Here is a 27,450-nt window from a genome sequence, read left to right as displayed (position 1 = left end):
TTGAACACCGTGAGGGACCGAGGCAAGTCTCAAAAGCGCCAATGTCATACCCGCCACAAAAGGGTATCTCCTCGTGTTAATAAAGCTCCAGCTAGTCAATCGACCCAATAGAAGGGTCTTGACAAATATAGTGGTACATCGCCGTTAATTAGCCACTTTTGGTTGCGATCTTAGCATGCAGAAACTTGCCACTTAGGCCGTTAACAGCGATGAGCGAGTACTCTCGGATTAATCCTCTATGATTGGATTTAATCTCTGCGAGTGACCACACTGGAGCCTTATCACCGCTGAGAAGATGTATGTGCAAGGTGCAGAGTGTATCTGGCCAACTGGCATCTGGGCCTCCTCTCTCACTGATGCCAGACACGGGGGAGGGGACACAGTGTTCCAGATTCATCCTACGGTGTCGATTCGGGTCTGCGCCAGGTACGTCTCGGACTAACCTCGGGAGATGGAAAGGTGTCAGTGGGCATGAGGATCGACGTACCGCTCGCGAGACTTCCATCAAAGTCTTTCCCAAGATGCCCAAGGGCAAGGCGTCTTGGTGCCCCTGGCCCACCATTCCGGACTGTGGGAGGCCATGATGGACCGCCAGGCCGCATTCCCTGAAGCACTGCTGGCAGGAGCCTGACATAGCAGCAGCCGCTGGTTCTGCGGCCCCACGCTGCGAATTGCTGTCGTAGCTAATGAGCAGGAATGCCGTTCCCAGCCTGGTCGGCGCCTGGGACGAAGATGACAAGGGCCTTGGCGAGCTCATCCTCGCGGTCGTGCGGCCGCGCTCCCCGCGTGGCCCCTTGCCTGTAAAAAGCCCGCCGAAGCACCATTTGGCACTGCCGACCAATAGACCCACAAGACTGAAAACTGAAATGAGGGGAAATAATATAAGAACCCCAACACTCCCGCTTGCGGCCGCATCGGCCGTGGGTTTTCATGCTTCCGGGATTTCCTCCTCCGTTCAAGGCTTTCTTTTCTTCTCAAATGTCCGCTCAGGATATGTCACACCAGCCACGAGCCCCGCTAGCCTGCACGGCTTGCCGTAAGGGCAAGCGGAAGTGCGACAAGACGCTCCCCAAATGCGGCCTCTGCTCCCGCACCGGCCGCCGTTGCGACTATGATGTGGATGCCCAGCCGTCGCCCCCATCCGCATCTGACTTTGCTGCCTTGGTGGCCCGGCTATCCGAGCTGGAGGATCGGCTGAGCCGCACCGTGACCTGCGGCAACACGACTGCCGATAGTGTTCCCACGGGTAGCATCTCGGGGAGCAGAAATCACGACACGGCCAGTAGCAGCAGCATAGCGAGTCCGTCGGCTCCGGCCGCTCCGTCCGCCCCGACCGATGCCAACTCCACCGAGCCGGCGAACGGGTTTCCTTCGGCTCTGTTCCTCGACATTGACTTGTTCAAAAACGCTGGCATGCGGCTGCCTGCGCCGCTCATTCAGATTCCCCTGGTGACTGCTCCCTGAATCCCGTATCTGTGCCTGCTTGGCCTAGTATCCCGTTCTCACAAGGCACCAGGACGTCCTCGGCATACTGACCCAGGAAAATAACGTTGTGGAGATCGCAAGTATGTATTTCAAAACAGTCCATGCCTGGATGCCCATCGTCTCCAAGAAGCGCATTGAGCTCGGCATCCCCCTGAGGAACAGTGGCCCGGACCTCGCCATGTTGTTCCTTGCTATGAGGCTGGTCACCTCACCACCCGGGGATTGCCCGTCAGCCATGCCATTATATAGCCTGTCGCAGAAATTCCTGGCCCTCTTTGAATCAAGCGGTGGGGTGTCTATTTTCTGTCTTCAGGCGATGATCCTCGTTGCTCTGTACGAATACAGCCAGGCCATCTACCCGGCTGCGTGGATGACCGTCGGGGCCTGCGCTCGATATGCGGATCTGCTGGGAATCACGTCTGATAGAGAGGACTGGGACCTCATGGATAAATGCGTACGTTAACCTTCCCTTCATTGGCCTGCTGTTCGGGCGCTTACATCGATCAAATGAGCAGACGACCTGGACGGAGGCTGAAGAGAGGAGGCGAGTCTGGTGGGGCATCTACACTCTCGACAGAGTCATTGCCCTTGGAAGCAGGGGAAGGTTTTCCGCCCCTGAGCCTGTCGAAACGGCCTCTCTTCCCGTGGATGATACTGCCTGGGTAAACATCGAGAACCTGGTCCTTGCCGCACGGAACGTGACGCCGTCCGGAACATGACACTGACAACCATGCCCAGGATGAAGGAGATCCGCTCCGAGCCATAAGCCGCCCGCTCACAACGCCCCTCGCAGTTCCCCAACCGCAGTTTGCCCGAGTTTGCCAGTCTGCGGTTTTGATCAGCCGCTGCTTGACGATCTCTAGGCAGAACGCCGCACCAACGCAAGCCTCCACCATGGCTCATGTGTACGCCCTTGCCGATGAGCTCTGCGGCTTCATTACAACCCTTGAGGCAGAGCTACCGATGGCCGAGGTTACTGCGAGCAACCTTCATCATCTCGCCCCTCGCTGTCTGGCCTGGTCAGCCTTGTTTATACTAATCGACCCCTACTGCTGTCCACAGAAAATACGTCAAGGGCCGGGCTACACGCCCTCAGCAGAGGCGAAGACTACCGACGAACTCGGGTTTCAGATCCGGGCTGTCAATATCGTCAAGATCGTCAACGACCGGGTTCACAGTGTCGCGATGAAGGTCATGGATATCATCAGTGAGCTTAGGCGTGGGAGTGTAGAAGAGCTCGGAACTCTCAGCCCCTTCTCCCTGGACATTCTGTATTGTGTCATGGTCACGTTCCACTGGATCTGCCGGGAAGGAGGCGACAATTTGGTCCGAGCCCGCCTGGCCGATATGGAGAGATGCCTCAATTGGATAGGGGAACGCTGGAAACTCTCGAGAGAGTACTTGAGCCTTGAAGAGTACCACAACACCACAAGTCTGCTGGCTTCTGGGATGGGCATGTAGTAGCGGCTGCGCCATGGATGGCAGCTTGAACACAAGTCTCGTGTCAGGGAACCCAGACACCGGGAGCACAATATCTAGCCAAAGCCAAACATAACCCGTAACTTGGCCAAGACATTCTTGAGCAAATGACATCGCACGCACATTCTACAACGCAGCTCAGAGGATAGATCAACAGTAAATTTGCGCTCGGCAATAACCGGCTGCGGACAGACTTTAAGAATCCTAGATTAGAATATTTAAATACGTGTATCTACAATGTCACCCAATCAAAGGTTTATCATTAGAATATTTATCTTGAGGCTAATTTGTTGATCTATAATTATACATGACCTGCATAATAAGAAATGCTAGATTTGTAACCCTTTAATTCCGCGCGTAACTATGGTACATAAGAAAAGAACTCAAGGTGAGAACAAGCGAGGAATAACTTGAAAAGAATGCGACTAGACCAAATGGGATGATCCTGAAATATCCAAAGTACTCAGCAGCTCAGCACGCTGCCAGTTACTTAGAGCTTCTCCCCTCGAGTTCCTTTTCAGTCCAGTCCCAGAGCTTCTTTGCCAACTCTGGGTTGCTTGTCCATCTCTTTCCTTGGCCAGTCTTGCCGACAGGAGTGTAGTATTCGCCTGACTTGACGTTCGCAGCAGTGGAAGCCCATAGCTGGTTCAGGGCACCAGTCTGCACATCAACTCCGATCACAGCAGCAGTGATCTTCCAGGCTATCCGCATGACAAAGCTATTGTCACTCATTGTGTTGGCCAAGTTGGTATTCACGAGCCCCGGCATGATTGAAGGCACCTTGATCTGAGGATATCGTCGGGCAAACTCTTGTGCAAAGAGAATGTTGGCCAGCTTGCTCTGCCCGTATCGTGTAATAGTGCTGATATCCTCGGCCGTTGTTTTAAGGGTACTGAATGTGATGCCGTCCTTTGCTGGTGCATACTGGTGGGCAGACGACGACAGGGCAACAATACGTACGTCAGAACCAGGTTGTTCGGCTGTTTTCAGTAGGGTTGGCAACAACAGCTTGGATAAGAGAGCGTGACCCATGTGATTCGTGCCGAACTGTATCTCATATCCATCCTTGGTCTTCCCCTCAGGAACAGACATGATTCCGGCATTAAGAAGTAGGATGTCGAGTCGATCAGATTGCTGGCGGAAAGACTTGGCAGCTTCGTGAATAGATTCGAAGGAGGCGAGGTCCATTTGGAGAGGCTTGATTGGCGGGGCATTGGGTACCTGCGATCTAATGTCGTTGATCGCTTCCTCGGCCTTCTTGTGGCTGCGGGCACCAAGCCATATCTCCTGAGGATTATGCTTGGCAAGCTCAAGAATCGACTGCTTGCCCAAGCCGCTGTTGCCACCAGTGACAAGGATGACCTTCCCTTTCAGGGACGGAATGTCGGTATCAGGATGAAAAGTGACGCTCTTGCTCAGGAAGGAACCCATCTTGACAAGTAGACGAAATGAAATCGTGGGGCGATACCGGTAATTTGCAAGGACTTCGGGGATGGTATGGCGTACGCAGACTCTTGGATGAAGAAGAGTCGTGTAGAAGGTAGGTCACTAGGTGATTCGTGCAGGTCAAGGCAGCTGGGGATGTTATTAGTACCGCGTGCATGCCATTGTTTATATATGTGAAATCCACAAGAACGATTCTCCATTCCCAGTCGACGAGCCTTCATTCCGGTAAGTCCGAGAAACCCGGCCAGGGTCATGATGAGCGTGGGAATCACCGCAGATGACTCCTCAAACTCCGCACCTAAGATAGAAGAGCTTATTCCAGTCTTTCGGGGTGGGCGGACTAAGCACGGCATTAGATCCTCCTGGGTCCAAGTTCATAAGCCCGAATGCTCCGGATCGCGGAGGCATCCTCCGCAGCATGCAAGCCCTGACGTATCACCCCATGCAAACTTAACTAATGCCTGGGTAAGCCATTGAACTGCCTGATGACGAATTGATCGCAAAGTCGCGACCATATATGGATGGCCTTGAGTGCTGATACAGATGGCCCAGAAAAGGGGTCGGCGCCGTGTGTGACTGATCTGCGGCCGCATATGCCGCTTGCAACAAACCAGGCCAGGGCTCAGAAGTACGACCGGCTCCGCTTCCGCGCGACAGGGCGCTGCAGGTCTCTCATGCTTATACCTATAGTGGCTTTAAACCTCGGGGAGCCCGACTCCCTATTCAGATGCTAGAGTTATAGAGGTTTAAGAGGATAAAGGGACGTGATAGCCGACTTTATTTTAGATTATTCTTCTAACCTCGTTCTATTTTCTTGACTTCTAAGACCCATCTCTCGTATACCCTTTAGCTATAGCAGTTTTCAGAGACGTCTGCTGCTACTTTAGGTCAGCCTAGCTCCGTTCATAGCTGATGACGGCTCAAAGGGGGAGCATCAGTATTAGCTGCTGGGAAAGAAAGGGTATGATGTCTTGAATGAAATGAAAGGTTCTGGAGCACCGATTAGTTGTTAGTCCTTGAAAACACTGGCAATGGTTTTGTGGGGGTTAGTTCACCTAGCCAGCCTGGGCACCAGCCTCGAAGAAGTTGATGACTCCGTCGCCGTTGAGATCAGCAGGGTCACCCGGAGCGGCAGGTGTGCCATTGGGATTGTCCCGGTTGAAAGTTCCCTGAAGCTGGGAAATGATGTCGTTGCCGGTTTGGCGCTTCTCCTTTGATCGCTTGCTGACTTGCGCCCCGGCCTCGAACAAGTTGATGACGCCATCGCCATTGAGATCAGCAGGGTCGCCTGGGGCCGCGGGCGTGCCGTTGGGGTTGTTCCGATCGAAGGTTTCTTCCAGCTGGGAGATGGTGTCGCTGTTGCCGATACCCAAGAGGCTTCCGAGCTGCGGTAGCGGCATCGCCATGGCCATTCCGGTTAGGAACACTACTGTGTAAGCAGATACCTTCATTGTGGTGGAAGTCGAGTGGTGCCTGACAGAATGAGGCAACTTGGAGGGATGAGAAGAAAAGCACAGCTTGGAAGAACAATTGAGAAACAAACAAAGAGTATCCAAAGTCAAAGTCAAGATGCTACTGCCAGAGTAGTTGAGAAACCGAATTGAAGTGCGAGAAAGAAATAGCTGATCAAAGTCTTGTCGCCTGCGCAACGTTTTATGCCACTGTGTCCGTGTATTGCTTGCATTTGCTGAGGGAGACTCAAAACGCGGACGTGACAGGGATCGGTTACGGTTTGCCCCCAGTCTTTTCTGACGCGCGGGGCTTGCGTGGGAAAATTCTTCCGTGGTTTGACAGCTTCCTGGTCGCCTTCACTTTCTGAAGCGCGCTTTGTCGCATGAGATGCATCAAACGTTGGACTAGGCCAGAACCAGGCTTCTCTCAGTCCATTGCGACATGCAATGCCATAATATCAACCAGTAAATTGTTTTAAGATTATTTTTGCTCCGTCTCAATGGTTTGGGGCTCAGGTTTAGGTTCAGGTTCTATGCCTACTCGGTTTCAGCCGCCGTTCCCAAGCAGCCAGTGCGAGGAAAGCCTTTGGACTTCGAGGGGCCTGGGATCTTTTTCAGCAGGTTCCTCAACGGCCCGCCAAAGAACCTCATTCCATACATCACTGGGCACCTATGAAGCACACCCCGTGGCAAACCTCAACCCAGGACCTGGTATACCAGGCAACCCTGACCTCGAAGACCTTCATTCCGAATAACTCTAGATACATCTCCAAACTACCTTGGATTTGGCGAAGCCTGTGATACGCTAGAAATAGACCGCGTCACAATACCCAGATCAGCTTGCATCATCCAAAGTGTCAATCCCAACTTGCGACATATATTGTACGAGTGGAGGGAGTCCTAGATCACATTGCAACGACCAGATTTTTAATCCTTCTTCCATGCAATCTCTAAACCGTCTTTACCATGAGTAGTGGCTCCACGCCCGGTGGCACCTTTCCCACGGTTTCTATACCAACGGGACAGAGGTTATATGAACCATCTTCGAACCAGCGACTAACCGATACCATCCGATGCCAGAAAAGGATCCTCCTTGTTTTGGTTTAAGAGATTCAGATGGCAAACTACGATAATACATTCATGGTTAGCTGAGGCTTTTTCCCAGTGAGGCTTTCAACCATGCACACAGTCTAGCCTGTATCTGTCTAAGTATAATGCATCTTGTTCTATCAGGGGCGGTCTTGTGGCTCAGTTAACCCATCAAGGGCCGAGCTCTAACTATAACAAATTGTTAACCCATCATAGCATCATGACCCAATGCTAACATAGTGGCTTTTTTTTCACCCTTCTGCTGCCTGCAGTAAAAGAGTCATACCTAGCTGCATCATCATGAATAATACGGCCTGAGACTTCCCAAAGATTAGCCGGCTTATTATTAATGTCCCAACGTTTGAGTATGTGATGCAACAAATATCAAGTGGCATGTAGGCGGCGATTTCGTAAGCGGGCGCGGGTATTATGCGACCCAAAGCCACACCAATGATGCACACTTTACTCAGCCCTGTTCCATGCTGTCAAATGTGAAATCACATGCAAACGATAGGGCAAAGTATGAGTGGCCAAATTCGCCGGCCAGGAAATGTGATAAGTTGGAATGGCAAAGCCAGTGTCGTACGATGTTCTCAAGATGTTTAGACTTTTGCAAGCCTTTGCGCATTGAGCGGACGACCTTGTATTCGCCTTTGGAAGGCAGAATTCCAGGTGAAAGCTGGTGCTCTCAATCATTCCTTGCAAAACCGTAGGGCAGAACGCGCTCTACCGTGTTTCTAGTATCAGCAGACCCGGTTCTTCTTGCTATAAAGGGCCACGAGCCCAGGCGATAACTCTCCTCCTCCATCACCCTACATCAGCACATCAACAATCATCAAACAATCTCACAAACCACACCCAACATCCATTTCTTCCACTTCATCATGCCAGCCCAAGCCCCTCTCACCCACCTTCAGCTCATCGCAGCTGACAGCATCAGCGCTCTCTACGACAACGACACCGAGACGCTCTTCCTCAAGGCCTCCGGCAAGCACGTAGACATCACCCGGGACATCACCTTCCACCGCCTACCGTTCACGGGTGGACTCCTCTTTCAGCTGCAAGGCTGGGTCGGTCCCATCATCAACAAGGAGTCGCCCTACTCCATCACCCAGGGCTTCAACATCCAGCTCCCTAGTCGTGTGTTCCCCTCCAACACCGTGATCGTGAACACCGAGAACAAGAAGAGCTGGGTCATCCCCATCCACCCACTCCTCAAGGATGGCCGCCAGGAGAGCCAAGCCGCTCCAGACGGCGAGGCTCCACCTAACATCCCCGAGGTCAAGGTTGTATCCGGCAATTCGGAGATCGTCACGGGGCTCGGGCAGACCTTCACCCTCAAGCAGTCCGATTCGTTCAAAGGTCAGGGGGGAACCGTCAACGTTGCCTTTGATAGGAACTACATCAGCCTGATTAACGCTGGAATCGATAATGGCAACATTGAGTGGAACTTCACCTCCCAACAGGTCGGCGCCACCGAGGTAGGCGTCTTCGTCGGCCAGTCCAACCCCCCCTTCATGTACCGCGTGGTCTACGACGTGAGCATTGTGCCACCCAACGATGCCACACAGGCCAAGCCCCTTGCTTCTTTCTCCGTTTCCCCTGCCAATGGTTCCTCCAACGGCTCCAAGGTTGCTGCTACCAAGAAGAACGATGCCAGCCTTCCCCTGTCGTGGGATGGGTTCGTCAACATTGGCTTCAACATAATCAAGCAGCAATTCCCCGATGCCAAGTTGTACGAAATTGATGCCACGCCCGCGACGACCGAGCCGGTTGAGAATGAGTGGGGTCTTGTCAACAACCGCATCGTGGCGAGTCTCGACGGGAATAGGACAGCAATTATCCAGTCCAACGGCTGGGGGTCTTTCGGCCCAGTCGACGTCATCCAGTCTCCATTTGTAGGAGACTACGTCATTTCCTGGCCTGTGCCCTTGGAGATTCATCAGGCCTTTTCCATCCTCCGAAAGGGAGGGTACCAACAGCTCGTCGGGGCGGTTACACTACGCAAGCCCCTAGTCCCAGGCATCGACCAGGCGTTCTATATTTTCAATGTTGGAAACGAGTTCATTGCTGTTGGTGTTGAGGACAAGCAGATTCATAACTTTGGTCCCACTGGACGTGAGGTTCAGCAGGGTTAGAGGCCGAGTGTGCTTGGACCTTTGGATGGGCAGTGGAGGATTCTTATCTTCTCTTCTAACTTTCGTTGAGCACCTAGGACTTTCGTCCTCAACAGGTATACTCAAGTATATCGTTAAACCACAATCAAATCATCTTCGCCAGCAACGTTCCATGTCATCTGTGACGTAGTTTGCCATAGTCGGGCTCAAACTTCCATCGTACGAAATGTCTCTTTGCCAACAACTAAGTTCCCTTGAAGAGAGTGACATATCTGAAGGGCCAGATCTAACGTACTGAGCTGAGAATCGACCAGATCTATTCAAACCACTTCTTGACTTCGAATATGACGCCTGTAAACCCAACCCTGATAGCAAAATTCCAGTTCGCTATGCAAATCTTTTAGGAAATTTACCAAGCTTCCCATGTTCAAAGGCCCAGAGCCTCTTTACTACGAAGCTATCGCCGGTCGGACACCACTCAAGTTAGCTATCGCTAAAAACCCTCAAATTGTCATGACATTTGTCAAAATACTGGCCAATGTCGATGAGATTGGGCCAAGGGCGTGGTTCAATGAGAAGGGACACGGCCAAAATGGAATTCTTTGTCCTTCGAAGCGAACCCAACGGCAGTCTCTGCGTTCGCGCCTGGCAGCAACTTTTCGAAACAACTGGCGGAGGAGTAGGCAATCTTCTATGGCGCAGAGCAATGGGCGACCTCGGCAGCACTCTGACCGTGGAGGGCAGACAGGGAGTTGGAAGCCTTGTCCAAGGTGGTCACCAACACTAGGGAATGCAAACGGGAACACTTTTCAGAGGCAGGGTAGAACTCTCGCGCGCATGAGCCACTGCTGGACTTTGTTCTGGACTACTTCGCCGGCCAGATCTGGCAATACGACGTCACTCGCGTCCATCAGCAAGGCTTACATCCCAAAGCTCGAAGTGGGCGATTACATGCAGGCCAAGATGGTTGACTATTACCTCACTCTGGCAGGAGGGGATACTATGAGTCTAGCGAAGAAGCGCAACAAGGTCAACAGATCCGTCTCCATCAACCACACATCCTACGAGCCTGTGCAAGACCAACCCATCGCTGTCAACATTGAGACCAAGACCCCGGGGAGCTCCAAAACGGAAGCAGAGGCGCAGCTATCCGTTTAGAACCTGGCATATCTCAAACGGCTGCGATCACTGGCATGTACATCAAATTCGACGCTTACGATCGACGTGACGATCCCGGCGATATATGTGTGCGGAGGGGAGTGCCTCCACTATATCGAATCCTCTACCAGAAGACCATGTGTACCCCCCCCCGGGGGATATGCAACGGGCAAGAAAGGCTGGTAACGTTGACATTACTTGGGTGCTGACTTTGGGCATGTAGAGCATGGCTTTGATCTGTTCACGAGTTCAATAGACAACTCCCTTGTAGTTGACGTTCATGACTCTGTCAACATCTTCGTTCTTCTCCCGAATGATCATTGGTTCGGTAGCCGAACCGTGGCTCAATACCTAGACAATGCCTGCCGCATTGAGGCAACTGCAAATCTCCCCTGACTTATCTATAACCCCTTTAATCCAGCTCTTCACTGATGAATGACTGGATACATCAACCTGATCTGTGAAGACCTCTGTTTGTGGATTGAGAGCCTAGCTGTCGCGGCACCCATGGCTGACGCACCGTCCGTCATTGTAAAGATACACCAAGCAATAGATATAGTGATTAGGTGGCTGGAAAAGGAAATTTCCAAAGAGTATGAAAGGAATGTTCAATCGTGGTAAGGATAATCTAAAATCTAGTTCTTGATGGGATTGTAAAGGGGCGTTGCGTATTGCTAACCCTCAAGAGGTGGGATTGTAGTGTATTCCACAGTCAAGCCTGGTTAAGGATAGCCCGAAATGTCGCATTCAAGCTGCGTCTCGAGCTACCTTCTCGTCATATACCTCGCGAAGAGTACGCTCCTTCTTTGTAATATCTTCCACACCGCTTCTATCATTGAAAACCTCATCCATCTCTTCCAAAGTCTTACCATTGGTCTCCGGCACACAGAACCAAACCCAAACCAGAGACAATAGGCAGAACACAGCGAAGAAAACATAAGCCCCAAAGCCAGTCTTTTGAACGAGCGGGGGTGTGATGAGACCGATAATGAAGTTGTTGATCCAGTTTGAACATGTCGAAATGGCCACACCCTTGGCACGTAGACTTGATGGGAAGACCTCGGCTGGCATGGCCCAAGGGACGGGTCCCCACGAGGCACCAAAGGCAAGCATATAGAAGAGCAGGAATGTGACACTTGTCCAGCCCTCAGCAGTATAGCTTGGCCAGTCATGTGAAAACTTGCCCACCAAGACAGCAATAATAAGATGTGGGACAAACATCAGGAAGCTGCCAGTAAGCAGGATAGTTCGACGACCAAATCGATCAAGTGTCCACAAGCTCGAGAAGACACCGACCAGCTGTGTGACATTGAGGACACCTGACATGATAAGCTGCATCTCAGAGTCGAGGCCCATGGTGCCAAAGAGCGTAGGAGAGTAATAAATCAGGGCGTTAATTCCAGAAAATTGTTGGAAGAACATAATACCCGCACCAACGAGCGTACGGCGCCAGCATCCAGGTTTAAGGCAGTCTGCCCAGCTAACAAGCTCTAGTCGAATCTTGCTAGCATAATCGGTGCGCTGAGTGAGCCGAGGGTGCCTCTCTCGGAGAATTCCAGCCTGGAATCGTGCCTCGGCGATGATATCCATCCATTCACGCTGGACTCGGGGGTCGGTTTTGGGGAGGGCTCGCAGTTTCGCAAGGCTGTCTAAGGCTTCGTCCTCCCGGTCTTTGGATGCGAGCCAGCGTGGCGAATAAGGGAGGAAGATTGCGCCGAATCCAAGAAGAAGGCCAGGGAGGATTTGCAAAAGGAATGGAAGCTGCCACGACGAATGACTGGTCATATCTTTGGTTCCATAAGTGATCCAAAATGCGACAACAATTCCGATAACAATCGATAGCTCCTCGAAGACAAGGAGAGAACCTCGGATCTCTGGGGGCGAAATTTCAGAGATATATAGTGGAACAGCCATGGAGAGCCTAAAAAGTTAGTAGATGTTAGAGCCAAGAAGGATATACTGTGAACTCACTGTCCAATGCCTATGCCGCCAATGAACCGGCCGATGACAAGCATAGTATAATCAATAGCACCGGTCTGAATGGCCGAACCGATTACAAAGACAACAACAGCAACCATAAGAGATCGCTTGCGAGATATCCAGTCGGCGATCCATCCCTGGTTGATAGCTCCTATGAAGGCACCTAATGTGATCATGGCCGTCATAAGGCCCTTCTTAAAGCCTGCGCCTGGTGCGTCGTTTCCGACTTCGGGGAATCGATCGAGGAAATGGGCCATGACAAGCGTGACGCTGATTACTCCTTGGTCATAGCCGAATAGGAGGCCACCGATGGCAGAGAAGGCAGCGCACATGGCAACATAGGGAGAGGAGAAGAGGCCACGGAAGCCTGCAACAAAATGTCAGCTCTGAAAGTTCAAGACTTCGAGTTCCCTACCTGACGGGCCATAGGGCTCCACGGTCATGTTCATGCTAACATGCTCCTCCATTGCGATGTCATAGTCATCGCGCTTCCCCTTGACTGGGTCAAGTTTGCCGACCATGATGGAGATTGGCGAGGTGAAGGAGGTAGATAATGAAAGAAGCAGGGGAGATGTGCAGGTGCAAGGCTGTAGAGATGATGCCTCAGAATGTGGCCAGAACAAGGTCTTTTATAGTTTCGATCCTTGGTCAATGCCCTCTGATCAACGGCTTTCGCCCGAGCCAGTGCACTAGGTTTCAACAGCCAATCGAGACTCACGAATTAGACTACTCCTCCTTCTCCACGGTTCCATGGGGGAAAACATGGGGTCTGGGGTTCAGAATTTGGGGTTACGCGAGTCAGTTTGTGGGGTGTTTTCCGTGGTGACGTGTGAGTGGAGAATTATCGGGATTGTTGACCTTTTCACGGGGCTATGAGCTTGGACATTCCTGTGGGGCCGGGACCTTTCCCCTCTTTTGAAAAATCTGGACCTTGGAACCGATATTCGGGCCGTTGTCTCCTGACAACGCCGCCACACACTTATGATATAGTCGGGGCCACCTGCCCTGTGTCAAGACTGACCTCAGGTTATACGTGGAGTAATTGAGGTAAAACATGTCGGCAGCTTGTCTAGTGAGTCCACCGGGAACTTTGCCCGTTTCCCCCCACCGACGACCTCGACCCTCCCTGGCTATGATGACTCAGTCCAGTGGATGAACGTGTGGTGGTTATGTTGGCTCCAGTCTGACAATCGCAGGCCTGCAAGACGCAGCATCTGAAGTGCGTCTGGGGAGAAGGCGAACAATCCCGGGCCTGTCGCCGGTGCGCTTCGACAGGCAAAGTCTGCTCGACAGCGCCCACTTTTCGCTTCAAGCATTCAACCGAGTAGGATCCACTCCCCCACGTTCAGACAGGTCATGTTGAGTTGAGATTTCTTACAGGTCACCCAAGGAGGATCAGACATGGGTCCAGTGTCCGCGGCGGTGTAAGTTGTCAAGGTCCTTGGAGCTATTGTTTACTAACCACCCGAAAGTACGGTTTGTGGACGAGACGCAAGATGTTGAGGCCCAGTATTTGTCCGAGAGTCCGTGGCAGATTGGCCATCAAGAGATATCTCTTGGTGACTCGCCGGCGGGTCTCGATCCAAGTGCAGGCCAGTTCGAGGCTGACGTTGATGCGGAGCTCGTGAATAGTTCGAGAGAGTTACGTTTGACCCCTGCAGCCGTCTCACATAACGTTCCAGGACATGGAGTCGACTGCAGTTTCACAACGGTCCCACAGAGTTCTTTGCTAGGGCTGGCCAACGTCGAGGCTGGTAACGTCTTTCCACTTACCAAACCTCATGAAGTCCGGTTGATGGAGTATTACCGAGATTACATGTGCACCTGGGTAAGCAAGGTCGTTCATATCGAGGTACCATCTGTGCTGACTATTGGAGTTTGATCTCTGTGACTGTAGGCGCCACTTTGCTATTGTCGTTCCTTCACGCGCCGCAACTTGCCCAACTCTTCTCAACGCCATCTTTGCCCTCTCTTCTCGACATCTCAGTCTTACCGCGCAATACGATCCCTATGCCGCCGACAGGTACCACCAAGAATGCCTCAAACATCTGACGACCGTCTCGAGCGATTCTTCAGCGCTGACAAACGACGACTTGTTGGCCGCGACAATACTCTTGCGGACCCTTGAAGAACTCGATGTTCCCCTGATTGGCACAGACCACGAAGGCCACCTCCTAGGCATTCAGCTGTTCATGAACACGCCCAATACATCTACGTATCCAAGTAGTCTTCGCCAAGCTTCGTTCTGGATTGGACTTAGACAAGAGATTTACATGAGCTTTGTCGGCCAGAGACCCGTCAAGATCAAGCTCGACCACCTATTCATCGACCGATCATTCTCTCCCGCGGATGACGATACGTGGGCAAATCGCATCATCATTCATTGCGCAGAGGTCATAAACTACTGTTTTGGAGTTGGTGGGCGTAATAAGAACGAGTATCAGGACTTGATCAATTACGATCAGGCTTGGTTGCGGGCTCGACCAGTGTCATGGCTGCCAATAGCCTATAGTGAACCCAATAAGAGTATGGGCGAGGTGTTTCCATACATCGCGTATCTCAACCATGCTGTCGGTATGTCAACACCGCTTCCATCAAGGAAAGTCACTGACTCCACAGTAATTGGCCTTGTACACAGTATCTTTGCGAGGATTCTGCTCATGTGTCACGATGACAGAGCACCACGAATCGGGCCATCCGCTCGACAAGCTCGGAAGAGGATCGATGTAAGTGGTTCCGCTCATCACCCCCGCGTAGTCTAATATCACATGATTAGGATGACATTCGGACACAAGTCCGAGAGCTCTGTGGTACTGCTCTTTCCAACAAGGCTACCCGGCCTGCAATGTTTACCGCATGTATGGGGATTACGGCGTGTGGGGATCGATTCACCACAGCCAAGGATCAGAGGGCGCTGTTGGACGTGTTGATCTTGGCCGAGGCTGAGCACTCGTGGCCCACTGCCGCGGCACAGGCACACTTGAAGAAAGCCTGGGGGTGGGATGCTGCAACGGATTCATGATGTAGTTGCCTAGATGTACCAATTTTGTCTGGGGTTTGCCAAGATGTTCGACATGTACAGGTGCAATGACTTGTGGGGTAGTGAGAAAAAACAGGAATAATAAGGTGAGAGCTACAGCCAAATCAGTCCTGTGTGTATCTCTACCCCATCTTAATGTGGGTGCTGGCCATGGGTTGTTCATGGGCAAGGGGCTGGGCCGGCCCATGTTGAAACTGCTTGGGGCAATTTTATTCGTAGCGTTTTACCGTGTCTCCAATCGGGGCAATTTCCCCCGAATCAGTGCCCCAGAGTAATGCCCCCGCCATGAGGCTAGCTGCGGGCCGCGGTTGGGGTGACCTTGGAAACTTCACGTTGGCAATTGGACAAGCCGCTTCTCTAGTGGCGGATGTTGAAGAGTCACGAACATTTGGTGCACAATGAATGGACCGACCTTCCATCAGGCCGTCTGCCATCGCAGCCATTTAAACCTATAGAATGTCCTTTGATCGAAAGCGGACTGCTCAAGTTCTTCATCTTCCAACATTCACAATGCCCCCCCGAAAGCTGCAAGTTGGAGTCGCGGGTCTCGGTCGTATGGGCAAGCGACATGCCCTCAACTTTCACCAGAACGTGCCCCGGGCCACCCTTGTGGCTGTCAGCAGTCCAGACGTGGCCGAGCGTCAGTGGGCGACTGAGAACCTCGCTCCCCATGGCGTAGCTGTTTACGAGAACTATGCCGACATGATAGCTCACCAGGGTCTGGATGCTATCTGTGTTGCCTCTGCTACCGCAGTTCATGCCGAGCAAGCAAACGCTGCAATTGCTGCAGGCAAACATGTCCTCTGCGAGAAGCCTCTCGGGACTACGGTTGAAGTTGTGAGCTAAGATCTACCAACCTGATCCTCTAGATACTAACAGCCGCTTCCAGTCTCAATCTGTTGTCGACGCTGCCGCCGCCCGTCCCCATCTAAAGGTCATGTGTGGCTTTTCTCGCCGCTTCGATTCCTCCTACCGCGATGCCTACCAGAAGATGCAGTCAGGACTGATTGGACGCCCATCTGTCCTTCGAAGCCAGACCTGCGACGTTCTAGACCCTTCAGGCTTCTTTGTTGCCTACGCGCAGTTTTCAGGCGGCATATTTGTGGATTGCAGCATCCACGACATTGATCTGGCCTTGTGGTTCTTTGGTGAGGACTCAAAGGTTAGATCAGTCCACGCCGTGGGCATCACGGCTGTTGAACCAGATCTTCGACAGTATAATGACCGTGATAATGCTGTTGGTGTGGTTGAGTTCTATGACGGCCGGATCGCGTACCTATATGCGTCCCGCATGATGGCAGCCGGCCAAGAAGACTCAACAGAGATTATTGGCACCAAAGGCAAACTGACTGTCAACATCGTTCCGACCGATAACCATGTGCGGATCTACGAGCCGGGGGGGATTCGACATGAGCTTCCGCAGAACTATTGGGGTCGTTTCCGCGCTGCCTTTACGACCGAGGCCATTGAGTTCACAGATTGTGTGTTGGAAGATAAGCCAGTACCTGTTAATTTGACGACGGCAGTCACAGCAGTACGGATCGGCGCGGCGCTGCAACAGTCAATGATTACTGGACATAAGATTTCATTTGACAAGAACGGCGATCAGCTCCAAATGGCCAGACTGTAAGCAGAAGCACGCAAAAGTCCAACCATGATCGATAGGCATAGAGGTACTTGGGTAGAAATTAGATAGATTTGATCACTTGGCATTCACAGGAAATAATTCAATTTCAATTAGGGCTTCCGCATCACTTATAGCCTTTGTCTTATTAAGTTTATGCTCTGAGTTAGCGCAGTCTTAGCCCTTAGTATCTACTTTTACAACTTAGGTTTTATTAATTAACTTTACTATCTTATAATATATATTTATCTCTACCTCTTTCCTAGGAGTGCTTATTAGTATTATTCTAGCTATTATATTAGTATTTATAGCTTAACTTATTTTTATTTATAGTAATATATATAATAAGTAAGTAAGCTAGATAAGTAAATAGGCTAAAAATCTTAACCTTTAAGATAAGATTTAAGATAAAAATATTATAAAGTACTTAATTAATTAAATTTAATTACTTTATTTTTTCTTATATAACTTAATGTTACAACCCCCGTCACACGAGAACTCGCCACTGCCCTTGCACGTGACCCCCAGGAAAGCAACCAATCACAAAAGGAGCGACCACCCGTTTCGCTCCAACACCCAGGAGCGACTTTCTGATGTCGCTCCCTCGAAGAAGGAGCGACTTTTCAATGTCGCTCCCGTACAAAGAGATGTAGTATATAGAGTCCCTCATTCGCACATTTCCTGTCAATCTAGTTCTCTAGCTTTCAATACAACTTGATTACTCAAGAATACTTCTTGACATTATCAGACGTGATTCGCCACCCTATACTCAGTACGCCACGCCCCGTTGCAACTGCCAACATAAACCCAAGCAGGTTACGGTTTACTACGTTGGGAACCTTGACCGTCACACGTTGAAAGCTCTTGTTCAGTTGCACGCCGCGTCACGCTGAGCAATAACGAAGTTTCGACAACATGCCTGTCAAAGGTACTACCGGAGAATCCTCCAAGGGAATGCAGCCTCAGGACTCCCCACCGAAGGATCATGAAGAAGACATTGTCCGAATGTCCGATTCAGATGAAGACGATGACAAAAGAATCCGAGTCTTACATGAGCGTGTCAAGAGCCTCATGACGGTGGTCGAAAGTCAGCACGGAGCCATTGAAAGAATGAAGGAGATCGAAGAAAGAAACCTCGCCCACTTCGAGCTTAGCAAGGCACAGCAGGCGGAAGAAACCGAAAGGCTCCGGAACAATAACAAGAGCCTGCAGGAACAGGTCGACAAGCTCGTCGGAACCTATGAAGAACGGAACCGACACAGGAACGAACAAATCAACACCATCGAAAGTCTTGCCAACCAGGCCAATGGAGGGAAAGATCTCGGAGAAATCATCAAGCCTCACAAACCAACCAAGTTTGACGGAGACCAGAAGAAGCTCAAAACATTCCTGACGGAGCTACGCACCTATTTTCACTACTATCCCACGCAATTCTTCAAGCACGAAAACCGTGTCAAATTCGCTGGAAGCTGCCTCACCGGAAGCGCGCTAGGATGGTTCGAACCATTCCTGAGTGATTACGTCCGAGGAAGCCCGAATGATGTGACCATGAAAATCTTTCGAGACTACGACACTTTCGAAGATAGGATGAAGAAAGTCTTCGGGGAAGTGGATGAAGTACAGGCGGCCACTGATCGACTGATGAGACTGAAGCAAACAAAGGCTGCATCTGAATATGTCGCCAACTTCCTTCAGATAGCCTCCAGGATACCTTGGGATGAGACATACTTCAAGGATAGGTTCTATCGGGGTCTCAAGGAAGATGTTAAGGACGAACTCTGCAAGATCGACAAGGCTATGATGACATTGGATAACTACATGGAAACGGCAGTCAAGATCGACAATCGAAACTTCGCAAGACGCCAGGAGAAGAAGGGGAACTACAACCACCTTCAAGACAAGGCTAAGAACCAGTCCAACCAGGGACAAAAGAGACAGCCTGACACCTCTCACGGCACCGAACCAGGACCCATGAACATGGGGAACGTTCAGAAAGGTAGAGAGAGGAAACCGAGAGACATCAGCAAGATCAAATGCTACAATTGCGACGAGTATGGGCATTATTCGTCTAACTGCGAACGGTCGAAGAAGCCAAGGAATCAAGGTAAGAAACAGGTTAACATAGTCCAGAACCAGGACAACGAAGAGGAACCTCGAGCAATCAGAACGACCAAGCCTAACCACAAGAGTCTCGGGTGGATACATTGCTATGACGACAAATGCATCGACCACTTGGACGAAAAAGTAGTCAATGCTATCTTCCCGAAACCTACCAAGGAACTCGGTTCTTCACGAACGCGTACGGTAGCCATGGCACGAAAGACTCCAGTGGAAAAATATCTTGAAACTAGTGACGAAGAAAACGACCCTGATCTCTACGAGCAACGACTACCGTGGAGGAGCCAGGAATGCGAACAAGGATACCCCGAAAACGACTCCAAGGGACAGTCCGAACAAGATTCAGAATATCTGTCGGACACGGAAGGAGTCACAAGTAAAGAATTCCGATTCTTGATGGAACGAACCCTTCAAGGAGAGAGCAGGAAGTCTCGACAGGAACGACGACGACTATCGAGAGACAATGCAACACTCGGGAACCCAAACGACGAACGCCACCTGTAGGAGGGCCGCAGGGGGGCGGAATCAGGGGAGAACTCCCTACAAAGGCACTCAGAAGTGCAGAAAAACCCGGACGACGACAGAAGTCATTCAACCTCTCAGTACGAATACGCGGAAGGGAGTATAACGCTTTGGTAGACAGCGGTGCAGAAGAGAACTACATGGACCCCGAAGTGGTCAACGAACTTGGACTCAGATGGAAGTACAAGAAGAAACCGTATAGGGCCGAGAACCTGGAAGGACAACCGTTTACCTCGAATGGAGGACGAGTAGACCGAGAGATTGATCACCTCAAAGTCCAAATCGATGAAAGAAATCAAGGAATCACGTTTGATGTGATTGCCATGAGCCACGATTTGGTCCTAGGTTACAAATGGCTGCACAAGTACAACCCATGGATCGATTGGAGAACTGGCCAGGTGCGACAGTGGGACGACGCACTCTCCAACGATGACGACGAGTCAAACGATGAATTGAGATCTCAACCTTCTACCGACGACGACGGAGAAGAATGGCATGAGGAAAGAACCTCCTCACCACCCAAAGGGACACGACATATCAGTGCGAGAAAGGAAGCAAACCGCACTAGAAGAACCATTGCTTTCGTCAAACGCAAACTCAAGCAAATGGATAAAGTCCTCGAGCTTCAGAAGAAAGCTTTCGAAGAAGGACACACACCAACCGACAAACAAGAAAGGCTCAAGCACATACCCTTGCAGTACCGAATCTATCGGAAGCTGTTCGAAGAAGAACTGGAAACCGGACTACCAGAACACAGCGAATGGGACCTCGAAATAGAGCTAAAGGTTGGAACAAAACCAAAGTTCTACCCCATCTACAACCTCAACGAAGTGGAACTACGAACGCTGAAGGAATACCTCCAAGACATGCTGAGAAAGGGATACATCCGAATCTCCAAGTCCTCGGCAGGATACCCAGTCATGTTTGTACCCAAGAAGAATGGAAAACTCAGACTCGTTATCGACTATCGGCAACTCAACGACATCACCCTCAAGGATCGAACGCCGTTGCCTCTAGTCACGGAACTACGAGACAGACTACACAACAAGAAATGGTTTACAGCTCTAGATCTCAAGGGAGCTTACAACCTTATCCGTATCAAGGAAGGAGATGAATGGAAAACAGCATTTCGAACGAAATTCGGACTGTTCGAATACGCAGTCATGCCCTTTGGCTTGACGAACGCACCAGCGGCATTTCAACGAATGATCAACCACGTGCTGAGGGAACATCTCGACGACTTTGTGGTATGCTATCTGGACGACATCCTAATCTTTTCGGAAACAGAAGAAGAACACACGGAACACGTCCATAAAGTGCTCAAGGCACTCCAAGACGCAAACCTACTCGTCGAACCCGAGAAAAGCACATTCCACACGCACGAAGTAGAATTCTTGGGACACATCATCAGCCCGAACGAAATCCGAATGGACCCCAAGAAGATAGCGGCCGTCAGAGATTGGCCACGGCCGAAGAACCTCAAGGAAGTGCAATCCTTCATAGGATTCGCAAACTACTACCGAAGGTTTATACGCAACTTTGGGAAAATCGCAATACCATTGACTGAACTCACAAAGAAGGAGACAAGATTCATCTGGACCCCAAAGGCAGAAGAAGCGTTCCAAGCACTCAAGGACGCAATCCTGAAAGAACCTGTTCTAGCCACATTCGACCCCACCAAAGAAGTCGAACTAGAAACTGATGCTTCAGACTATGCATTAGGGGCCCAAGTTGGACAACGAGATGAGAACGGCAAGCTACATCCAATAGCCTTCTATTCACGAAAACTACATGGAGCCGAGCTCAACTACCCTATCTACGACAAAGAATTTCTTGCAATTGTCAATGCTTTCAAAGAATTTCGACATTACCTCCTAGGAAGTCAGTACAAGGTCAAGGTCTACACAGACCACAAGAATATATCCCATTTTGCAACGACACAAAAACTCAGCGGAAGACAACTCAGATACGCTGAATACCTCTCTGAATTCGACTATGTCATCATCCACAGGAAAGGATCAGAGAACGGACGAGCTGATGCTATCAGCCGACGAAGTGATTTCAAGACAGAACAAGTTATTGTGCAAGATCAAATCTTGCATCAGACACCAGAAGGTCACTATGAACAACGACAAGTAACCTACATCCAGCAGGCAAAACTCATGGAAACTCGAAGAATCGCCTTCATCGACAAGATCACGGAAGGAGAACTATTCCATGGGATCTACGAACACAACCAGGACATCCCAGAAGAAGACAAAACGGGGAAAATGCAAGTACCAACGCACCTTCAAGAAGCTCTGGTCAAACACATCCATGAACACAGATTGCACGGACATCCCGGAGTAGCCAAGATGATGGAACGACTCCAACGAACCTATGAATTCCCGAAAATGAAAAACGTGGTAAGAACGGTACTACAACGATGTGACTTGTGTGCACGCACCAAAGCACGACGACACAAACCTTACGGCAAGCTCAAGCCATTGGAAGTCGCAGAGCGACCTTGGCAGTCGATCACTATGGATTTCATTACCAAATTACCGATATCAGAAGACCCCGCTACAGGAGTACACTACGACAGCATACTCGTAATCGTTGACCGATTAACGAAGTTTTCCTATTTTCTACCATTCAACGAACAGACGGATTCCGAACAACTTGCCTACATATTCATGCGAAATATCGTTAGCATACACGGAATGCCTGACGAAATCATCTCTGACAGAGGATCAACATTGGATTCTAAGTTCTGGAAAGGCCTCATGGCTCAACTAGGACTGCACCCACGAATGTCAACGGCCTACCGACCCCAGGTAGACGGACAGACGGAACGAGTCAACCAGATTGTGGAGACATACCTACGATGTTACATCAACTACGAGCAGAACAATTGGGCGAAACTGCTGCCTATGGCTCAGTTCGCTTACAACACCTCGCTGCAAGAAAGCACCAAGACCACACCAGCTTACGCATTATTTGGTTACACACCGGACCCGTATAAAGACTCATACAATGGAATCCAAAACGTCAAAGCAATCGTCGAAGCGGACAAATTGAGAGAACTACACGCGGAACTGAGGGCAGAACTCGAGTTCGTGCGAGAACGGATGAAGCGCTACTACGACCAGAAAAGATCGGAAGGACCGACTTTTTCGGAGGGAGACATGGTCTACCTATCCACAAAAAACATCGAAACAAAGCGCCCAAGCAAAAAACTCGACTTCAAATACCTCGGACCATTCAAAATTCTCAAGAAGCTCTCAGACAACACCTACAAATTGGACTTGCCACCGAAGGTCAAGCTCCATCCAGTCTTTAACATTTCATTACTTGAATCAGCAGAAGGAACAATCAAGGTCGATACAGGCTACGACGACGACATGGAAGTTGAAGACGAACGAGAATACGAGCCAGAAAAAATCCTCAATGCACGAAAAAACGAGGAAAAGGGAAATCGATTGGAATACCTGATCAAGTGGAAAGGGTACACCGACGCCGAAAACACCTGGGAGCCAGCCAAACACCTCATCAATGCCCAACGTTTGCTGAAGAACTTTCACCAACCACCGCGTCGAAACCAGCGGAAAAGCCCAAAGAATTCCAATCGATAGTATCCAACACATCCGGTGGAAGCTGAGCAGCATCCAGGGAACCCGCCTCAGCACCCTGACGCTCCTCCGTCTCAAGACGCTCCAATTCATCTAAATCTTCCGCCTCCTGCATCCCGCGACGGAACAATTCGGAGCTACGCTCCTTCACCTTATTCCGCATACGCCGAATCCGAGCCAACCGGCTCACCGCCTCAGATACTTGCGTCTGCAACACAGACAACTGAGCTTGAAGACCGATCAACGCATTCCCGGCCGCCTCCTCGTCTGCCTCTAGCTTTTTCTGCTGTTCCAGCAGCCGCGTCACTAAGAAACAATTGAGCATCAGAAGACGCAAAACGGCGCGAAGGCTGACAGGAACTCGCCACCAAGACCCCGTCACATGCTTTCCGTTGACGAATGCATTCTTTGCAACGATGGGAATCGTCTTCCGTCATCAGACAAGGGATTTTCGCGCGGAAGCAACGAGTGCAAGGCATATCAGCAGAAACCCCGTTCAAATCAATAAAAGCGCAAAGCGCCGAGTTTTCACTTTCCTTGCGATCGGAAACAGCGGTGCGCTGTCTGCTACGACGTTTCGAGGTACTATCTGTCATCCTGTTATAATCACGGAAAGGAGGGAAGATAAAAGGACGAGGCACCAACCAACAAGGGAAACAAAACCGAATAACAGGCCTTGAGGACAAGACCATGGGAGAGGGGACATCGTGTTACAACCCCCGTCACACGAGAACTCGCCACTGCCCTTGCACGTGACCCCCAGGAAAGCAACCAATCACAAAAGGAGCGACCACCCGTTTCGCTCCAACACCCAGGAGCGACTTTCTGATGTCGCTCCCTCGAAGAAGGAGCGACTTTTCAATGTCGCTCCCGTACAAAGAGATGTAGTATATAGAGTCCCTCATTCGCACATTTCCTGTCAATCTAGTTCTCTAGCTTTCAATACAACTTGATTACTCAAGAATACTTCTTGACATTATCAGACGTGATTCGCCACCCTATACTCAGTACGCCACGCCCCGTTGCAACTGCCAACATAAACCCAAGCAGGTTACGGTTTACTACGTTGGGAACCTTGACCGTCACACTTAATAATAATTTAATATATTCTTTTATTATAATTAGCCTTATTATATATTTTATAATAGCTTTTCTTTAATTATATTAACTTATCTTAATTATTATTTTATAATAATTTAGCTTATATTTATATATTAATATCTATTTAATTAATTACTTACCTTACCTTATTTATAATTAATTTTTTTTTATCTTATTAATAAGTTTTTTATATTTTATACCACTTATTTAGAGCCTTATTTAATTATTTAAAGTTCTTAATCTTAGACTTTAATAAGGTTATCTTATATATTATGACTTTTATTCCCTTAGTTAATAATATAAGAGGTTTAAAAATAAACTCTAGAGAGCTATTTTAATATTTTTTAAGTTATTTTTTAAGATATTTAAATTAAAAGCTTACTTTAAGGATTATCCTTAAGGTCTTTAATACCTAAGGGTTAAAATAATTAGTTTTTTTCTCTAAGGGCATTAAAGTATATAGCTATATATTAAGCTTTAATATAATACTTTTAAGGTCTAAAGAAATATATTATATTTTTTAAAACCTCTTTTATTATTTTTTATAATTATAATAACTTAATAAGTAATATAAAAGCTTAAAAAAAACTTAGTTTTTAAAATATAAATAATAAAATATTTAATTAATTACTTAATCTCTTAATTATAATATATATATATAATAAATATAATAATTAATTAAGTATAATAAAAATCTTAATCTTTTTTTAATATAATAATAAAAATACTAATATATATAATAAGTAAATAAAATAGATAAGCGAGTAAAATAAAAATCCCTTAACCTATACCTTCTCTATTCAATTAATTAATTCTTAACCACCTAGTATATTATAGTCTAATTATAAAGCTAGAATACTTCTTACCCTTTAGGCCCTTTAAAATAACCTAAAATTAAAGCTCTAATATACTATAGCGATCTATATAGTTAACCTAATAATGCTATAGCGTTAATAAAAGGGCATCTAAGCCTAAGCTAATATTATCCCTAAATTATATAAGTTATCTAATTTAGAGGAATAGATCCTTATTTACTTTATTTTTAACTTAGATTTATAAGGATTTCTCTCTTAGCTATATAATATAAAAGAAATAATTAATTAATTATTAATTAACCGCGATATATTATTAGTTAATATATATTAGGCTTTAAATTTTATTAGGTAATACTTAGAGCTTAAGATATATTTCTTTTACAAATATAATTATTAGAGAGCTAAATATAAAGATTTAATTATTATCTATAATTAATTTTAGCTTAACGTACATGATAAGCTTATGTCCCAGACAAGTATGTGTCCCAAAAATCCCTCAATCTCTCTCTCTTCCATTTGATCAATTGATTCTCAACCACTAAACATGTCTGAATTCAATAGCGAGGGTAATATACTTCTTGCCCTTCAAGCGCTTCAAACTAACCCAAAATTACGCATCCGACGCGCTGCATCAATCTACAATGTCTGCCCTAAAAAGCTAGGTCGCCGCCAGAAAGGCATGCAATCTCGACGCGATTGGATTCCTAAATCACGCAAACTATCTGATCTAGAGGAACAGATCATTATTCAGTTCATCCTCGACCTAGATTCGCGAGGATTTCCCCCGCGACTGCGTGGTGTTGAAGAAATGGCTAACAGATTGCTCGCCGACCGCGACTCGCTACCCGTCGGCAAGCGCTGGGCTTCCAACTTCATCAAGCGGCACCCAGACCTCAAGACGCGTTTTTTTCGGAAATACGACTACCAGAGAGCCAAGTGCGAAGATCCAACCATTATCCGTAACTGGTTTACGCTTGTAGCGAACACAATCGCGAAGTACGGCGTCCGATTAGATGATATCTATAACGTTGACGAGACTGGCTTTATGATGGGCATAATTCAGAGCGGAATGGTTGTCACAGGCACAGATAGGCGTGGAAAGCCAAAATCGGTGCAGCCTGGAAACCGAGAATGGATTACGGTCATCCAGGCGATTAATGCGGATGGCCAAGCGATCCCGCCGTTCATCATCGGTGCGGGCCAATATCACCTCGCCAACTGGTACCGAGAAAGTAACCTCCCGGGCGATTGGGCTATTGCGACGACCCAAAATGGCTGGACCGATAACGAGACCGGGCTCGAGTGGCTAAAGCACTTTGATCGGTGCACAGCTAAGCGATCAAATAGTCGCTATCGTCTTCTAATCCTCGATGGCCACGAAAGTCACCACTCTATCGAATTCGAGAGATATTGCGAGGAGAACAAGATCATCAGGCTTTGTATGCCACCTCATTCGTCTCATCTGCTTCAGCCACTTGACGTCGGGTGCTTTAGCGTGCTTAAGAATGCTTACGGTCGAGAAATAGAGCATCTGATCAGATGCTCTATAACCCACGTTTCAAAGACCGAGTTCTTTCCGGCCTTCCACGCCGCATTTCAGGCCACTATGACGGAAAAAAATATCAAGTCAGCCTTCAGAGGAGCCGGGCTTGTTCCTCTTGACCCGGAAAGTGTGGTCTCGAAGCTTGATGTGCAGCTACGGACTCCAACGCCGGCTGAGGAGGTGGCTGAACCGTCGACCCCTTGGGTCTCAAAGACCCCAAAGACCGTGCTTGAGGCCCAATCTCAGTCTGAATACCTTGAGACACGAGTTAAAAGGCACAAAAGTAGCTCTCCAGAGTCAATTCTAGAAGCTATACGGTCTTCTTCTAAGGGAACAAAGATAGTTATGCATAAGCTTGCCTTACTCGAGGCTAGGGTCAAAGACCTTGAACAGGCGAATGAGATACTAAGCCGGCGCCGGAGGGCAAAAAGGACCCGACTACAGAAAAGAGGCGTGATGACAGTAGAGGAAGGAAGGCAGGCAATTGATCAAATGGATGTTGATGCGCAGGTAGTGGCCGAATCGTCGAGAAGTGGTGGTCAAGGAAGGTCGGCGCGACCGGGAGTTCGGCATTGTGGTGTCTGCGGCAAGCCCGGACATAATGCAAGGACCTGTCAGGTAGTGATTGAGACATCTGGGGAAGAGTATAGTGAGTAGTTTTAATTGATCAAATGGTTTGTGGTGTTTTTATAGCGATTTCTATCATAAAGGGCAAAGATTTTTGGGACATATACTTATCTGGGACATAAGCTTATCATGTACGTTAGTTTTTTTTCTTTTTATAGCTCTTTATTACTTTTTTAATACTTCTATTAAGAGCATATTTTATATAGCTCCTTTTATAGCTTCCTAGCATTATATTTAAATTAGG

General features: G+C 48.8%; 10 protein-coding genes across 10 annotated transcripts; 7 read left to right on the top strand and 3 right to left on the bottom strand.

Moving 5' to 3' along the window:
- Positions 1-978: 978 nt before the first annotated feature.
- On the top strand, positions 979-2,946 carry MRS44_017295 (uncharacterized protein; the record flags this gene model as incomplete). The annotated part of the gene is made up of 4 exons (XM_065617748.1): positions 979-1,449; positions 1,493-1,939; positions 2,001-2,165; positions 2,224-2,946. The coding sequence occupies 4 exons, from the start codon at positions 979-981 to the stop codon at positions 2,944-2,946; spliced, it is 1,806 nt and encodes a 601-aa protein (XP_065473820.1).
- Positions 2,947-3,450: 504 nt separating this feature from the next.
- Positions 3,451-4,395, bottom strand: MRS44_017294 (uncharacterized protein; the record flags this gene model as incomplete). The annotated part of the gene is made up of 1 exon (XM_046279106.2): positions 3,451-4,395. The coding sequence occupies one exon, from the start codon at positions 4,393-4,395 to the stop codon at positions 3,451-3,453; it is 945 nt and encodes a 314-aa protein (XP_046125036.2).
- Positions 4,396-5,465: 1,070 nt separating this feature from the next.
- MRS44_017293 (uncharacterized protein) lies at positions 5,466-5,861 on the bottom strand (the record flags this gene model as incomplete). The annotated part of the gene is made up of 1 exon (XM_046284392.2): positions 5,466-5,861. The coding sequence occupies one exon, from the start codon at positions 5,859-5,861 to the stop codon at positions 5,466-5,468; it is 396 nt and encodes a 131-aa protein (XP_046125037.2).
- A 1,973-nt stretch (positions 5,862-7,834) lies between these two features.
- On the top strand, positions 7,835-9,088 carry MRS44_017292 (uncharacterized protein; the record flags this gene model as incomplete). Its single annotated transcript, XM_046282860.2, has 1 exon — positions 7,835-9,088. One exon carries the CDS (start codon positions 7,835-7,837, stop codon positions 9,086-9,088), a length of 1,254 nt encoding a protein of 417 aa, XP_046125038.2.
- Positions 9,089-9,490: 402 nt separating this feature from the next.
- On the top strand, positions 9,491-10,225 carry MRS44_017291 (uncharacterized protein; the record flags this gene model as incomplete). The annotated part of the gene is made up of 1 exon (XM_065617747.1): positions 9,491-10,225. One exon carries the CDS (start codon positions 9,491-9,493, stop codon positions 10,223-10,225), a length of 735 nt encoding a protein of 244 aa, XP_065473819.1.
- A 747-nt stretch (positions 10,226-10,972) lies between these two features.
- On the bottom strand, positions 10,973-12,726 carry MRS44_017290 (uncharacterized protein; the record flags this gene model as incomplete). Its single annotated transcript, XM_046272398.2, has 3 exons — positions 10,973-12,146; positions 12,197-12,572; positions 12,621-12,726. 3 exons carry the CDS (start codon positions 12,724-12,726, stop codon positions 10,973-10,975), a joined length of 1,656 nt encoding a protein of 551 aa, XP_046125040.2.
- Positions 12,727-13,606: 880 nt separating this feature from the next.
- On the top strand, positions 13,607-15,227 carry MRS44_017289 (uncharacterized protein; the record flags this gene model as incomplete). Its single annotated transcript, XM_065617746.1, has 3 exons — positions 13,607-13,629; positions 14,103-14,931; positions 14,982-15,227. 3 exons carry the CDS (start codon positions 13,607-13,609, stop codon positions 15,225-15,227), a joined length of 1,098 nt encoding a protein of 365 aa, XP_065473818.1.
- A 528-nt stretch (positions 15,228-15,755) lies between these two features.
- Positions 15,756-16,875, top strand: MRS44_017288 (uncharacterized protein; the record flags this gene model as incomplete). Its single annotated transcript, XM_046271747.2, has 2 exons — positions 15,756-16,082; positions 16,135-16,875. The coding sequence occupies 2 exons, from the start codon at positions 15,756-15,758 to the stop codon at positions 16,873-16,875; spliced, it is 1,068 nt and encodes a 355-aa protein (XP_046125042.1).
- Positions 16,876-17,784: 909 nt separating this feature from the next.
- Positions 17,785-23,123, top strand: MRS44_017287 (uncharacterized protein; the record flags this gene model as incomplete). Its single annotated transcript, XM_065617745.1, has 2 exons — positions 17,785-19,487; positions 19,544-23,123. 2 exons carry the CDS (start codon positions 17,785-17,787, stop codon positions 23,121-23,123), a joined length of 5,283 nt encoding a protein of 1,760 aa, XP_065473817.1.
- A 2,457-nt stretch (positions 23,124-25,580) lies between these two features.
- Positions 25,581-27,236, top strand: MRS44_017286 (uncharacterized protein; the record flags this gene model as incomplete). Its single annotated transcript, XM_065617744.1, has 1 exon — positions 25,581-27,236. The coding sequence occupies one exon, from the start codon at positions 25,581-25,583 to the stop codon at positions 27,234-27,236; it is 1,656 nt and encodes a 551-aa protein (XP_065473816.1).
- Between the last annotated feature and the right edge of the window lie 214 nt (positions 27,237-27,450).

Source organism: Fusarium solani (genome assembly GCF_023522795.1).
Source record: "Fusarium solani strain SB1 chromosome Unknown bctg00000013, whole genome shotgun sequence".
Lineage (NCBI taxonomy): Eukaryota > Fungi > Ascomycota > Sordariomycetes > Hypocreales > Nectriaceae > Fusarium > Fusarium solani.
This window is presented reverse-complemented; position numbering and strand designations above follow the sequence as displayed.